At 38.3% G+C, this 16,062-nt stretch overlaps 1 protein-coding gene across 1 annotated transcript in view; it reads left to right on the top strand.

The window, feature by feature from the left end:
* The window catches only part of LRP2 (low density lipoprotein receptor-related protein 2), a gene marked incomplete at its 5' end in the record, with an annotated part of 89,381 nt that extends 75,656 nt beyond the window's left edge, over positions 1-13,725 (top strand). Inside the window, 11 exons of the mRNA XM_010287152.1 lie at positions 655-875; positions 1,306-1,482; positions 2,163-2,282; positions 5,937-6,027; positions 6,606-6,673; positions 6,836-6,953; positions 9,099-9,228; positions 11,629-11,748; positions 11,843-11,950; positions 12,422-12,493; positions 13,564-13,725. Coding sequence (XP_010285454.1) covers positions 655-875; positions 1,306-1,482; positions 2,163-2,282; positions 5,937-6,027; positions 6,606-6,673; positions 6,836-6,953; positions 9,099-9,228; positions 11,629-11,748; positions 11,843-11,950; positions 12,422-12,493; positions 13,564-13,725 — 1,387 coding nt within the window. The remainder of the gene's footprint in view (positions 1-654; positions 876-1,305; positions 1,483-2,162; positions 2,283-5,936; positions 6,028-6,605; positions 6,674-6,835; positions 6,954-9,098; positions 9,229-11,628; positions 11,749-11,842; positions 11,951-12,421; positions 12,494-13,563) is intronic.
* Positions 13,726-16,062: the final 2,337 nt, after the last annotated feature.

Below are 16,062 nucleotides of genomic sequence, written 5' to 3' on the forward strand. Positions count from 1 at the left end.
CCCCACAATGGTAAACTTTACAGGAAAGACTAAGAGAATGCTTTCTGGAGTTATCCCTTTACTAATGTTAGGAAATTTTTGTACATGGGAAAGTACTTCAGGATTAGATTTCATATGGGTGCTTGTGTTGGTGACAACACCAGGTAGGTCAAATAAAAATCTCCTTCTACATTATTGTGTGCTGACCGAATTTCTCTGTTACTACTGAAATAGGGAAATTGATGGGAACGTCTCTTTAGCAGCTGTCCTGGTTTCTGGAATATACGATCACTGGATATCGCGATATGTGCTTCTTTCAGCTGGACTAAAGCAGCCCAGCTCCCTGAAGTCACCTGGGCTCTGCAGCTTTATCATGACTGATGGATGTTCAGTATTCATAGTCATTTTTCTTCCCCTGGGATTGAGAAACTGTCATTAAGACCACTCTCTCTCCAAATCAGGACACAAAATGCAAATATTATTCTTCTGGTTTTTACCTTCTGTACTTGAAACAAGCTTGTTCAGTGAGCTTTGTGTGACTTTCCTAATCACATCTGTGAAACATAGGTTGCTGAAAACCTTTGTGTTCCACAACTGACTTTTCCGTGAAACTCCAAAGGATAATAATGGTGACCAAATTCTGAACTATATTAAATTCTGGTTCTGTCCTTTCAGGCTCATGTATTGGACTGATTGGGGAAGACAACCAAAGATTGAATGTGCCTGGATGGATGGACAACAAAGACAAACTCTGGTCTCTGAAGACCTTGGCTGGCCAACAGGTCTTTCTATTGATTATTTGAACAATGATAGGATCTATTGGAGTGATTCTAAAGAAAATATTATTGAATCCATGAGAGCTGATGGGACAGACAGAACCATAGTATTACATGGAGGTAAGAACTTATTAGGCAATTAATATAACAGTAACAAAGATGCATGCTAACAAGGACTTGGGCTTCACAAGTGGGGCTAGATTTGGGAGCTTTTAAAAGAGTTTTGGTAGTGTTTTGTCCTCCTTTATACAGGGATAAATGGCACACCAGGTTCAGAGCTCATGATGCCTGGTAACGAGATTCCCTGAGGGTATGACCCAAATAAGGGACAATGTGGAAAATTGGATTCTTGCTTGTTTATATATGTTAATAAGCAATCTGCAGGTACAGTGGCATGAAGTGGTCAGGCACATGAGTATGTATATATACAGCTGCAAATGTCTTAAAATGAAAGGATTAGATGATATATTTAACCTGAAGAAGAACAGCAGTTTCATCACTCCTGCTAGAGATTTGCTTGCTGACTGTCTTATTTGGTTCCTTTGAGAAGTAGGCAGTCCGTACAGCCTTGATGTCTTTGAAGGCCATTTATATTGGATAGCTAAAGAACGAGGAGAAGTCTGGAAAAAAGATAAATTTGGAAAAGGAGAAAAAGTGAAAGTGCTGACCGTAAATCCGTGGCTTACTCAAGTGCGCATCTATCACCAGCACAGATACAATCAGTCAGGTAGGTAATCAGCATCCTGCTGATTCCTTGCTATGAGATTGAAGTTGGTATTGATATCTTCAAAGAGCTTAGTAATCTTCTGATAATGTGCCTATCAGTAGGTAATAATATTAATTTCTGGAAACCTAAAAATGGAATAGAGGCTGGCAAGTATTTTCTGTATACCCAAAAGGAAATCAACAGTGGAATACCACACACTACTCTTTAGAGTCTCTTAGTTCTAAGTTATGACCCTGTCCTTCCTCTTCTTCCCCTCCATCTTGGAGTCGTCATAGAGGTGACATGAATTTATCCTGGTATCCAACATGCTGGCCATTTAATACTGACTCCAAGGGGGATAATTCAGTCCACAGTAATCAGAGGAGGATGTCCAAAGGAACATCCAGCAGACCCCTCTTTAAAGGTGATTTAGCTTTCAGAATCAGCAAGCTCCACGTTGCTTGGAGATGTTCAGTTTCTTCTTAATGCTATGCTGGCTCCCAACAGCCATGGTCTCTCACTTCAGAATGTAAGAAAAGACAGAGAGAAGGTTTTGTTATAAATGTGGTACTTGGGCATCAGTTGTTTTAAAAAATGTATCTAGACTTGTTTAGATTTTTGGTGTGTGATATCGATGATACAGACTACTGACTAAGGAATTGCTCTGTCCTTCTTTAACTGCCTTTATCACTTTTTTTCAGTGTCTAATCCTTGTAAAGATGTCTGCAGCCACCTCTGCTTGCTGAGACCAGGAGGGTACACCTGCACTTGTCCTCAAGGGACTCGATTCATAGAAGGCAGCAGCACAGAGTGTGATGCAGGTAGAATAATTTGTCAAACTGGAAATGAAAGCAAAGGAAGCTTTTATTTAGGAATGCAAATGCTTTACTGAATTAGAAATATGTAGGGATGATCTACCTGATGTAGTAGATGTTTGTAAGTCAGGACATCTGGCTTTTATTTTCACCCATCACTGATTTGTGATCACTTGTGCATTTCATTAATCTCTTTGCATGTAAAAACATAGAGTAGTTTGGGTTGGAAGGGACCTTTAATGTCATCCAGTCCAACCCGCCTGCAATGAGCAGGGACATCTTCAGCTAGCACAGGTTGCTCAGAGCCCCGTCCAACCCAGCCTGGAATGTTTCCAGGGGTGGGGCATCTGCCACCTCTCTGGGCAACTTGTGCTGGTGTTTCACCACCCTCATTTTGAAAAATTTCTTTCTTATATCTACTCTGAATCTACCCTCTTTTGGTTTAAAACAATTACCCCTTGTCCTGTCGCAACAGGCCCTCCTAAAGTCTGTCCCCATCTCTCGTATAAGCCATCTTTTTGGAAGGCTACAATTAGGTCTCCCCAGAACCTTCTCTTCTCCAGGCTGAGCAACCACAACTCTCTCAGCCTGTCCTCATCGGAGAGGTGTTCCATCCCTCTGATCATTTTTGTGGCCCTCCTCTGGACCCACTCCAACAGGTCCATGTCTTTCCTGTGCTGAGGGCTCCAGAGCTGGATGCAGGACTCCAGGTGGGGTCTCACCAGAGCAGAGTAGAGGGGCAGAATCACCTCCCTTGACCTGCTGGCCACGCTGCTTTTGATGCAGCCCAGGACACAGTTGGCCTTCTGGGCTGTGAGCGCCCATTGCCAGCTCATGTCCAGCTTTCATCCACCAGTACCCTCAAGTCTTTCTCGGCAGGGCTGCTTTTGATCCCTTCATCCTCCAGCTCATACTGATACTGGGGGTTGCCCTGACCCCGAGGTGCAGGACCCTGCACTTGGTGTTGTTGAACCTCATGAGGTTCACAGGGGCCCATTCCTTGAGCTTGTCCAGGTCCCTCTGGATGGCATCCCATCCCTCAGGTGTGTCAGCTGCACCACTCAGTTTGCAGATGACACTAAACTTGCTGAGGGTGCGCTTGATCCCACTGTCTATGTCATGGATGAAGATATTAACCAGTACTGGTCCCAGTACAGACTCCTGAGGGACACCACTCGTCACTGATCTCCATCTGGACATTGAGCCATTGACCACTACCCTCTGGATGTGACCATCCAACCAATTCCTCATCCATCCAACAGTCCACCCATCAAATCCATCTCTCTCCAATTTAGAGAGAAGGATGTTGTGTGGGACTGTGTCAAAAGCCTTACAGAAGTCCAGATAGATGATACCGGTAGCTCTTCCCTTGTCCACTGATGTGGTCACCCCATCATAGAAGGCCACTAGGTTGGTCAGGCAGGCCTTGCCCTTGGTGAAGCCATGCTGGCTGTCTGGAATCACCTCCCTGTCCTCCATGTGCCTTAGCATAGCTTCTAGGAGGATGTTTTCTATGATCTTCCCAGGCACAGAGCAGATGCTGACAGGTCAGTAGTTCTGTATCTATATGGGTATAGATATCTATAGTTCATGTATCTATATGGATATAGATATATCACTCGAACCAATCCAGACCCAGTGGCAAATTTGGTCACAGTTTCTGATTTTTGTTTTGAAATTCCAAAATATTTTATTTTCATTTTTTCAAATGTGTTGATTTCAGAACTAGAGAATTTCTGCCAAATGATGGTTAACAATTATGCTTACAATTCTGTATAAGGTATTGCTTGATCAGTATAACAGAATACATTAGAAACTTGAAATAAAGTTTACAGAACTCAGCGTGAACAGAGATAACTTCTATCATATGCTGGAAAGCCTTTAAGCACTGGAATTTAGCGCTTGGTTGTTGCATTGCAGCAGAGCCCCCACAGTGCTTCCAGGAGCACCAGTAAAATAGAATTGCTTAGCCTTTTTTGAGAAGAAAGAGCATGCCACTGCAGGATTTCTATTTCTCTAGCTGAGAGTCTGCATTCTTAGCTTACAGTGATGTGGGTGGTAGCCAGATGTCCTTGTACTTGTCCTTGCAACATATCTCTAATAAATTATTCTTTATAACATAATGTCTGGCATCTTTTCTATGGTTAATCTTCTCTGAATTCTTTTTTCATTAAAAGAGAAAATTGTCATGATTTTTTACGCTGCTTTACCTCTAAATTACATTCTCTTAATAATTGTTCATGCTTTTTCCTTTTGCTACATGGTGTAAGCTGCAGGAAGAGGAACTAGTAGTATGATGTAATAGTGAATGGAAGTGTGCAATACATGTTTAAATTAGGGTTCAGTAACACTGTTGATTACATTTGCTATTTGTTTCTTGGTCTGATGACACTGCATTTGCTATTCTTTGCTGAAACTGATTTACATAAAATCTCCAGGACTTGACCTTATCTTGAGGAAAAGGAGGAGACAGCAAATAGGATATGCAGTACTGTCTCCATTTTTGAACTTCAGATTTTACTTTGACTATAAGCAAAATTTTTAGCCAATGAACTGTGACTGCCATAATTGACATACTGAGCAAACACAGCTTTTGTATATTAATTTGGTTCATTTGGTCCTTTCCCCACATTGCAGCTACTGAGAAACGCAACTCCGAAGTTTCCCCTTTTTGTATCCCATTTACCTGAAGGAAGCTTTAACTGTAGGAAACATCGTAGCAACAGACTTCCTCTACCTTTGGCTGATAAAAATTTTATGACAAGAGTATTATGATCTAACTTATCAGTGTAAGACAGACTGTCAAAGTCTATCCTTAATTTATAGCCTATAATGATGTCTAAGATCCAGAGCTTTTCCTATGTGAACTACACTTTTCTGACAGCATATCCTGAGCTCTTACTGAAAACTAGTACAATTTCAAGAAATTTCACTTTTTTCACTTTTTTTTTCACTTGACCCAGCATTAGAAGAACATCAGAACCTTTGTAGCTCTGTGTTTGGGCCAGCTCAGGCAGCACTGCCACTTGGGCACCTCAAGGCTCCTGGAGCGCAGCTGAGACACTGGCACAATGAAGAACAGGCTTCTGTGCTACCTAGGGCAAAGCTGTCAGCCTGTACTCTGTGCTGGCAGAAAACTCTGAGGACTTGGCTTTCTCTCTCATTCTCATTGTAAGGATGTATGAGAGTTCAGAGGGCTCTCCTGTATGCGCATTTCCATCTACTGCTTTTCTTCACAAGTAAATGCATCCCAGTTTAGCCTTCTCTGGGCAACTTGCAGCTGGTTAGATGGAAGAGTCTGGGCAAAGGAGATAAAATATTGCTGCTTTCTGAATGGAGAGGTTTGAAGGGTGGTGGTAGGCTGCATTGGATGGGCAAAAGAAAGTGATGGGACATACAGCTTTTGAGTTGTCTCTGTCCACTTTTACTGAATAAGTCATTATTTTCCAAGAACAGGTTTTACTTCAATTAGAATAAGCTAATCTGGCAGAATAATAAATATAAGCAACAAACACATGTGCTATTAAAAGCAAAGCTTCTGAAAAGTAGCCTGTGAGTTTGCATATGCAAGTTCTTTAGAGATAAATACTACCATAGAGCATTTTATTTCTTTCGTTGAAGATGCCTTTATAACACATATGTGGCTTTTAAATTTTGCAGCTATTGAATCTGCTCCGACAATGCCACCAGCATGCAGGTGCATGTATGGAGGAACATGCTATATAGATGAAAGTGGTCTTCCGAAATGCAAGTAAGTCAGTATGCTGTTAGGGTAGTCCTGGGTCAGATTGTGCTGATTTAGTCTCACAGAACAATTAAACTCTTTGAAATGTGTTGGAAATGCTTCAGAAGATGTCAGACATCTGCTGTAGCATGTTTGTGACAATCACAGGATAACACATATATGCATAAAAATATCAGCAAATAAGCAATGTAACTGCGTCAGTTTGGAAAAAGAAAACAAACCAAAAACCCAGAAAGGCAAACCTCTGAAGATTCTAGCAAAAAAAGGCTATGCCAAAAAATTGTAACAATGGAGAAGTAATGCTCAGTAAATGTAGTTTGGAACAGTCGGTAGGTGCCACCGATGCTCCGCTGAAACCAGGTCTTTTGACTTCAGTGACTGGTTTTCTGACTCAGCACTTTTTATTTCCACTTCTAATTCTGTGAAGATAGCAAACATACTATCTTTATAGTCAGTGAAACGTATAATCACCGAGCATGGAGTTAAAATCTATGGCATGTAGATAAACATTACAGAACATAATAATAAAGCTGAGATCCTAGTCTTAATAAAAGCCATTCAGTCAGCTGTCCTTACACTTACAGGTGTTCTTATGGATACACTGGGAATTATTGTGAAATAGGATTGTCAAAGGGAGTGCCTCCTGGAACAAGTAAGCTTCAAGTATATATTGCACTTGGTATTTTGAGCTAAGGAATGTATAATACCTCAGTATGATACCTGTTCAGGGTAAAGCTTATAATTCTTTGGGCTCTTTTTTACACTGAACTATGCTTGCTTGAATGTTTGCTTATTCTTCTGTCTTTGATAGCAGCAATAGCAGTGTTGCTGACAGTCCTACTAATCATAATAATTGGAGTATTAGCAGTTGGAGGCTTTTTTAACTACAGACGAACAGGCTCCCTTTTACCAGCGCTTCCCAAACTACCAAGGTATGTTTTGAAGGCTTTCATAGCTAGAATGTCTGTGCACTAAAAAAATGTTTTTTCCTAAATATTTCTGAAAAATCCAGCTTGTTTGCTGTGTGCCCATTCTGTTGGAATATAGGAAGTGCAGTGTTGCAGCAATTCCAGCGGCTTTTTAATTCCAAGCAATATCATAGCTGATCATTATTTTGTAATAAAGGACTATTGTAAAATTCTTCTACACTGTAAATTAGCTTTTAAATAGTGAGCAATATAGAAGACTGTTTGTCAGAAGTGGAACTATTTGGTTCAAAAAGATACAAAAACATAGTTACATATGTTTTATTTTTTTATAAGACTTTGTCAGAGATGATTCTAGTGAAGAGGTCTGTTTAACATTGAAAGGCTGACTTCATCTACAACACTGTATTCATCTGTTTAAAAGTGATATGGGGCACGTGTAGTGAACTTCTGTCTGTTTCCAGTGCCTGAGAAATCTGGGCTTTTTGTAGGTTCCTGCTCTCCTGACAGTCATACTGCCCAGTGAAAGCCAGCTTTGTGAAATATAATTCAAAAAATATTTGATGTTTTAAATCAATGGAAGATGAAGAAAAACATTTATAATAATTCTAAATTAATTTTTTTAAAAAAGATGTCAGAGTATGATGCTTTGAAGCTTTTTTAGCTTTAAGCAAATTATGGGTTTTTAAAGGCATAAAGCTGCGTCTTCATAGTCTTTGCACCAATTTCACAGTAGTAGCTCTTAAAGCAGTGTAATTTAAATCATTGCAATCAGTAATGTGGATGTAGCTATAACCGCTTCCTTCCTTCCTTAACTGCTGGATTACACTGAACTAATTAAATTTCTTTATGACTTGATGTAGTTAAATTGGTGCAAATTTTTTGTGCTGATCAATCCTGCAGGACAAAAAGTTTATGAGATCTCCAAAGCTGTTAACTGAAATTCTCTTTTTTCTTGCTTTCTTGAATGGAAATTTCCTGCATCATCAGATAGTGAACAAGTAGAAATTTTAATGCACTGACTCGAAATTTACTGTTCAACAATATTTCTCATAAGTTATGAGGCCATGTGAAATGGAGATGTCAGTTTTTTGTCTGTGAGGCTTGATTCACAGTTTTCATTTCTGCCGTGAATATGCCTTAGTGCTGCCATTGCTCAATCCCTCTTTAAACGATTAACTCGTACCTTTACTGCAGAGTTAACTCAAGCTATAACTTAGCTGTTACCTTTAACATAGCACTTGTCCATGTACAGGAATCATAGATAATATTTACATTTTTAAAAATTGAATCAGATGATGCCTGTGGAGCCAACCAGTAAAATGTGTGCACAAAACACCAGCTGTCAGCAAGAGTTTTAGCACAAGCCAGCTCCAATGAGAACACACAAATGCAAAGCTTATCTCAATGCTCCCATCTTCCTTCAAGTTAGGCAACTTTGAGAAAATGAACTCAAAGGTTTATTCTGCAGTGAATTTGTAGTTATATGTTTTTTGAGTTGCATGCTCAGTGTTCTGTGCGGAAAGTCCCGTATTTCATTACTCACTACTGTCTTTCACTGCCTCTATTATTTCAAGCTTGACAGTGTTCTTTTAGCCCGTTTCCAATATTTCTTAAGCAAATCTAATGTGTGCTTGTGGTTACCATAAATCTATATGCAGATTGAATATTTGCTTATACGAAAACAGTATCCTGTAGGTATCTTCATGATTCTCATGCATAAACATCTTTAGTATAGGTGTTGCAATTATATCCACAAACTTGTATGCCATTTCAGCAGCATTTTTAAAAAAATCAGTCTCAATGAATTCAAATAACTGAGTGGATCCATGCATTTGTCTGTAAATCAACACTGAAGTAAGAGCAGTCAAAATGTAGGTAGATTTGGGGGAATTGTAATTCATTGAGTTCATTTGATGTCTACAGGAGCACACATAAAGATACTTGAGAACATTCTGAATGAGCGAACTTAGGTTAAAAGAACTGTTGAACTAATGCAGGAATACTACTTCTGGTGCCCTCACTAGCTTGCTTATAGCCAGCAAAAATTCCAAGTGATAATTATGGTTAGAAGAACAACTAGAAGAATCTATTTTACAAGTTCTCCTTCTGTACAATCTGTTGATTTTTTGTTTGTTTGTTTGTTTGTAGTTTAAGCAGTCTTGTAAAATCTACTGAAAATGGCAGTGGGGTAACGTTCCGATCAGGAGCAGACGTGAGTATGGACATAGGAGTCTCTGGCTTTGGAGGAGACTCTGCTATAGACCGAGCAATGCAACTGGTAAGGTTTAATTCTGATTTTTTTTTTTTTTAAATTGCATTCTTCTAAGGTCATTTTTAGCTGATAGAGGGAAGTCTTTTATGTAAAATAGATAGTGAGATGATAAATGTGTTCTAGAAAAAGAAGTGAACATGGATCGATAATTTCCTGAAATAGATTTTTGTAAATTGAAGGCAAGGACAAATGCAGGCTATTCTTCAAAATAATGTGACTCTTCTCAAGATTTATATGGTAGAAATTGAGTCAATTAACCGCTTTCCTATCTCAGCATATTCATGGAATATATGGGGAATGAATAGGCAAATGACAGTATTGTAACAAGGAATTTTTTTGCCCGCCTTTGTGTTCCGTAGAACAGGTTAAAATGTGTGGTTTTCAAATCCAGACTGTATGTTAGAAACTTCAAAGGTAAAACTCATGCCTAACCATAGGCTATGCTACTTTGCACAGCAAATTATAAACTTGGACAGTTTCTTACTTTAACAAGTTTAAACAAATCATGTGTAATAGTTTTGGGGACATCATAAATTGTAACTCTACTTCATCCATGTTTTGTTATGCACATCTGAGAAATAGCACATTCTTGTGTTTCCCTATACTGTATAGTTCTTTCATGGAAAAAATATTTCCCTGTTTACCACAAGAATACAATGTACAAAAGATTTTTTTTTATTTCTAGGAAACAGATCACAGGTATGTTTGAATAATAAGCACTTGCTGCAAAGCCTATGCTGGAGACTTCCTAAACTTTTAAAGTTAAAGATAAATTACAGACTTAACTGACAGTAAATTAATATGTAAGGAAACAGCTAGTGAAGATAAGCTCATAATATATGTATATGACCTTTTTCTAGATGAAGAAACACACTAGTTAAAACTAAGCAGCTTGTGTAATGAAACAACTGTATGAACATTTCAGTAAATACTGGAAAAATAGCTTTAGGCTTGAATATTACCTCAGATCTTTTTCATGCATGAAAATCTTTTTGGTACTCCCCCCGTTCTGGCCTAATATTGACATACTAAAGTCCAGCTGATACAGTATTTACATTGCTAATAACAGCTCTGGGTACAGGCTATTTCTACTTAAGTGGCATTAATTCTCCCTATGTATTCAGAGTATAAATGAAAAAATTCTATAGTTCACTGGGAAAGAAGTCAAAGGGTTTGGTTTATGGCAGCAAAGAACTGTGGGATGTGCCTCCTAAAATTTTAACATCACATATGCATGAGTAGATGTTAGAGTGGTATTTTTAAGAGTGGCTTTTCTTAGCCAAGCTAGGCTAGTTTGAGGGGGCCAACAAGAGTTCACTGTGTGGTAAAGAGCTATACTCTGGTAGCACAAAGCATGAATCCTTATGGCATGAAGCAGAGGTTTGTAGAAATGAGGCAGGTTTAAAGAACTAGCTGATGTAACCCCTGGAAACATTCATGGTCAAGTTGAGTGGGGCTCTAAGCAACCTGATCTAGTTGAAGATGTCCCTGCTCATTGCAGGGGGCTTGGACTAGACGGCCTAGAGGTTCCTTCCAACCCAAACTATTCAATGATTTTATGTACTATTCCCGTGTTATTCCTCACTATTCCTGTGATGTGGCTGTGACAAAGAGCAGGACAAGTGAGTCTGGGTGGGTTTTGCTTTCATTACCCTTCCACCTGTTGACGCTTAGCCGGCGAGCCCTGGATGGCTATTCTTATGTAGCACTAAATATTTTCTTAAAAAATACTTAACTCGGCACCTTTGCCCCCCTGCTGCAAGCACTGTAGCTGCAGGTTAGGGTTTGGTACAATATGTGTGAAGCAGCTGTTATCCACACAGTGGTCTTCATGCATGGGCAAAGCATTGTTTTATAATAAGAGATATGCTAAAAGCTGTGAAACATTTTATTTCTGACATAAGTCATAACTAAGGGGATGCACTTATTACTTTGTCTCAAAAAATACAGCAATCCGCCTGCTGGTACAAAATGAATGAATCACATTCTTTTATATGTCACATAGTGCGTATTCATTTGTATGTGATTTTGAAGTCTCTAAAATGAAATATTTATTTTGTGATTATGCTTCATTTGATATCTCTTCCTTGTTAAAGGTGTGACTTGAGAGTCATCTTTCCTCATCATAAAATACTTTGAGTCAATTATTGAAATGTGGGGGTTTTTAGTCCAGCTAGGAAATGGGATAATACTGAAACAATCAACGGTCCAGGCTACTAAGTCAGGGAGTAAAATAAGGATGATAAACTAACATTATGAATTTAACAGATGCTAGATTTTGTCTAAGCCTATGAGAAAGTAAACATGCATTGTTCCCTGAGAAGAAGAATTGGACTGTAAATTAATTCCTAGGAATATGGAGGTGTTTATTGCACTGCAGTTGTTTTGGTTTTTTTTCCTTCATAGAATGAAAACTTTGCAGTGGAGTCAGGGAAACAGCCAATCACATTTGAAAATCCAATGTATGCAACTAGAGATGGTGGAAGCAGCACAGCCAGCGCAGTTACAGTCATTCGGCCAACACGTGTAAGAGAAACTTAGGCTTGACTTCACCTTTCATTTTCCTTTATGACCTTCTTTTCTTCTTTGCAGAATGTTGATTTTCCTCCTTCTCCTACAGGTAGCAGCAGCTGGTAGTGAGGAAAATGAAAATTTTGAAAATCCTGTGTATGCCTCTGTGATATCTGCTAGTCCAAAGGAACCCCCTCAGAGTACAGATGCACCTCAGGTAGGACATAGAAATGCCCTAAGGCTGCCTTGTTTGTTTTGTGCTCCAAATCAGGGAAATTGAATTGTTAGGGAAGCTGCAATATAGTTTGTTCTCTTTAAATAATGCCATGGAGCTGACACATAATCTGCATTAAGTCCAACTAACTGGACCATATTTACAAGATTTACAAGAGCCAGTCAGGAACAGTTTGATAAGAGAAATGCAGCGCAAGCACAGAATTGCCCAGGGCACACAGTAAGGATCTATTTAGATCGTGGATACTGCTTTAGGTAAAATAACCGTAACTGGTTATCTAGCAGAAAAGAAAGTTGGGTCCCATGCTTAGAATTACTATATGGTAATGTAAGAACATCCAGCTGAAATCACTGAGTTAGCAGTCAGTGCAAGTGAAACTCAGCAACAGTGATGTCAGTTACCAGAGAAGTTGTGAGAAAAATGCGTAAAGTTCTAATAATTTTTATGTTTCAGGAATCAAAGTGGAGTTTCTTCAAGAGAAAACTGAAACAAAACACTAATTTTGAAAACCCAATATATGCAGAGGTATTGCTTAATACTGTATAATTCTATTTTTCAGCTAATGTACTGCTGGACTTTGTTCTTGCTTTCGTAGGATAAAGATTATGGGTAGATTCTGCTTCTAAGTGAAGCAGCACAGAAATTCCAGCTCAGGTCAAGGTAGAACTGAAGTGGTTTTTAGGAAAGTTATAAAGTCTTGTGCAGGATGAGGTTTTTAGCAGGCATCCAGCTCAGGCAGCACAGCTGCATGGCCCACATCTCTGCTTTTGCAGCCCAAGCACTGCAGCCCGCTTCTCCTCTGGGATCTCAGGTACTGTTTTTGGCTTGCTGGTGCATTCTGGTACAGCTCATGGACCCAGCACGGGTGGGAGCCTATTATACTGCACTAGGAGTGAAGTGTCTATTTCTGCCCTCTCAGTCCTGCCTTCAGCATTGCACAAAAATTCAATAGTTCTGCATACTGCAGCCCTGTTTCTGTACCAGCCCTGTTTTTTTCATCCATACAGTTGGATGAGACAGTTGTTTTAAGATGGTGTGCCAGCAGGTGGTATGTGTGCTGGAGGAATTCTGCCCTGGCTTGGGTGTGAAGCTGTGGAGTTCTACTGACTTGAGCCAGTAATTCCAGCCCTTTTCATTTTACAGTTTAAAATTTCCAGATGGCCTAAGTGACTTAAGAACCTCAGTAACAAAGTCACATGACTAAAACTAGCTGCCTTTTGTGAAAAATCTCGGTTTCTACTGCTTGAACGTTATGAGAGAGAGTTCAGGAAGCCAGGGATCCATTTCCCCAACACTAATGAATGTAACTATTTACAAACAGTAGTAATGCCAATGTTATCTAAATTCATGTATGTGCATATAGACAGATCAAACTACTCCTGACATTAAACATTAAAATAGAAGTCCTGGTGTGTGGAGTAAGTTTGTAGTAGTGTATTTCCTCAGCTGTACCATCTGAGGTGAAATTAGCATTTAATTTTGTTATAGGCAGTGATTTGCAGAAATAACTTATACCATGACACTTGACTTTAGCAAAATACTTGGATGTTTTGTACATTAGAATGTAAACTTGGATTTTACAATTATTGTTCCAGATGGAAAAGGAACAGCAACAGGACACAGAAAATGTCCCTACTCCTTCTCCTTCACTGCCTCCCAAGATTACTCTGAAGAGAGATCAACCATTAGCTTATACAGCAACAGAGGATACATTTAAAGACACCGCCAATCTTGTTAAAGAGGACTCTGTGGTATAACTAGGTAACTGATTTAGGGAAAATTAGACACATCCATTTGCACATATATTTTTTATAAACAGAAGAGTAAGGTTCACATCCAAATGCTTTATGAAAATATATGCATCTCTTAGCCAACGGCTGGAGATGTATGTTGAAACTATGCCTTGTTTTTTGACAAATGCCAATTTCTATTTTTGTGAACAATTATCATGATGTACTATATGTATATCTTTGCACTGAAGCTGTCTGAAAGTAATGTTATAAATATGTTGTACATTTGTAAATTTTTGAAAGATTATCTTGTTTGGTGATGTTGCTAGTAGAAATCTGTATGGAATTGGTCACATCTTTAGGGATAAATTCATTATATAAATGCTTAAACTAAAAAAGAACCAAACAAGGTGAATATAGGAACATTACTGATTTACAAGATCTTTAGAGTATATATTTATAACAGCACCTTTTAAAACTTCTACTGGTGCGCTGGGCATCTTTATCACCTGTTTTATATACTACTGTATGTAAAAATGGGTGTCTTTGTTTATCTGGTGTTAAACAAAAGATGGAAGACTCAATGCAGCATCATTATGCTGAATAGTTACCTGTGCAAAATATTGTTCTTACAATATTTTAACTGCCTGAGATAAAATAATTTCCTCTGAATCCATAAGACACATACTTTTCCTCTAGGTTCTAATTAACACCATTCCATTAATAGTGTTCTTAAAAAGATCTGATATATTTAGATTTTAGTGCCATGACTACTTAATTTAATGAGATTTTCTCTTGCTCATCAATGGAATAGCTCTGTTCTTGGCTGGAGTCTCTGGAAGTAATTTGTACTATTAAATGAAGTAGCTAGATTTCTATAACAGCTTATTTCCAAACAGCAAAATACGAAAGATAATGGTTCATTTAAGAAATTATTCAGGTTTTTTAATGTGAAAATTTAATTTTATTGACTATTTATTTCCTGAGGTGGACATCAATAGAAAGGGAAACAATTTCTACTAATGCAGTCTTCGTAGTTATCTGGTTATTTCTATAACCTTCCATCTGAATAATACTGTACATCTTACTAGATGTTCTATTAATTAGCCAAGGTAGTTTCCACAGCATAAACCATTTGAGGAAACTCTGAGTACCACTGCAGGAACATCTTATTCAGCATTCCTGGCTAGCTGCTCATATAATTTAAAAATTCCTAAAGTTATAATCCTTGAGACTTCTGCTATTTGATTGTTTTATATCTGAGTTCTCAAAATATATACTATTTCTAATTAGAATGCTTATAATTACTTTGTAACGTACTTTGATTAGAAAAGACAACTGGAAAATGATGCTGCTGAATAAATCTAATAAATGTATTATTTTATCACATCCTTATTCCATATTATGTGTCAAGGGTCTATGTACTTTTTTCAGTTGTGGAGACTTCAGTGCACTCTGAGATGAAAACAACAATGCTTTAGATAAAGTCAAATAAGAATAGTGCTTACTGCTTCACACAACTGTCTAAAGTTCTTGATATAACATCACTGACATGGTATCACTCTAAGTGTGAAAACTGCCCCATTACACACATTAAACAAAGTGGCCCTTGAAACAGGAAACTCTTATTGTTTGCAAGAGACTGATTATCAAGGTAGTACGGACATAAGCGATTAAAACTTTAGTTCAGTTAACTTTCATATCTGAGTTCTTTAATGTAGAAAATTCTTTAGAATGTGGGATGCAGCATACACATCTGTAAGGCTATGAGAAAGGATTTCTTTGAAAGGCAGGTGGTTGTTCGTAAGGAAAAAGTTCACAATATTTTTTAGAGAGAGAAGGCAGGATTAACATTTCCATAAGACTCGCCTCCAATTGCATACCACAAGAAAAAGTGGCATCAGCTTTGTGAATAGTCTTTGTCAACAGAAAGATTTAGAACCAGTTTTGGAGAAAACTGCTAATATGTCAGCCATGTATCAGAGATACTTTTTTTTTCCCTCTATAAGAATTTTAACTTTTCAGATGTGGAAGAAAACTATCCCTGAGATACTGTATAGATAGGTAGTATGTAGATTTGATTATTTAACATACCTGACAGTGAAGGATTCCTAAGCTTCAGCTGGGCCTCTTCGTCTCAGTAGCGTACCACAGTGTACCCTTTTGATTAGGTAAAATTTAATTTTTTGGTACTTTGTTCAACGAAGGCTGTAGATTCTATTCCTAACCTCACTTTTTCACTTGTATTTTTTTCCCTTATGAGGACAGTCCCTGCTTTTATTCTTGAATTCTGGACTCATTCTGTTTCAAAGGTGGCTAATTTTTAGAGATTTCGGCACCTCTCTGTAATCTGCCACTATAGCA

The sequence above is a fragment of the Phaethon lepturus genome, unplaced genomic scaffold, assembly GCF_000687285.1.
Source record: "Phaethon lepturus isolate BGI_N335 unplaced genomic scaffold, ASM68728v1 scaffold5400, whole genome shotgun sequence".
Classification (NCBI taxonomy): domain Eukaryota; kingdom Metazoa; phylum Chordata; class Aves; order Phaethontiformes; family Phaethontidae; genus Phaethon; species Phaethon lepturus.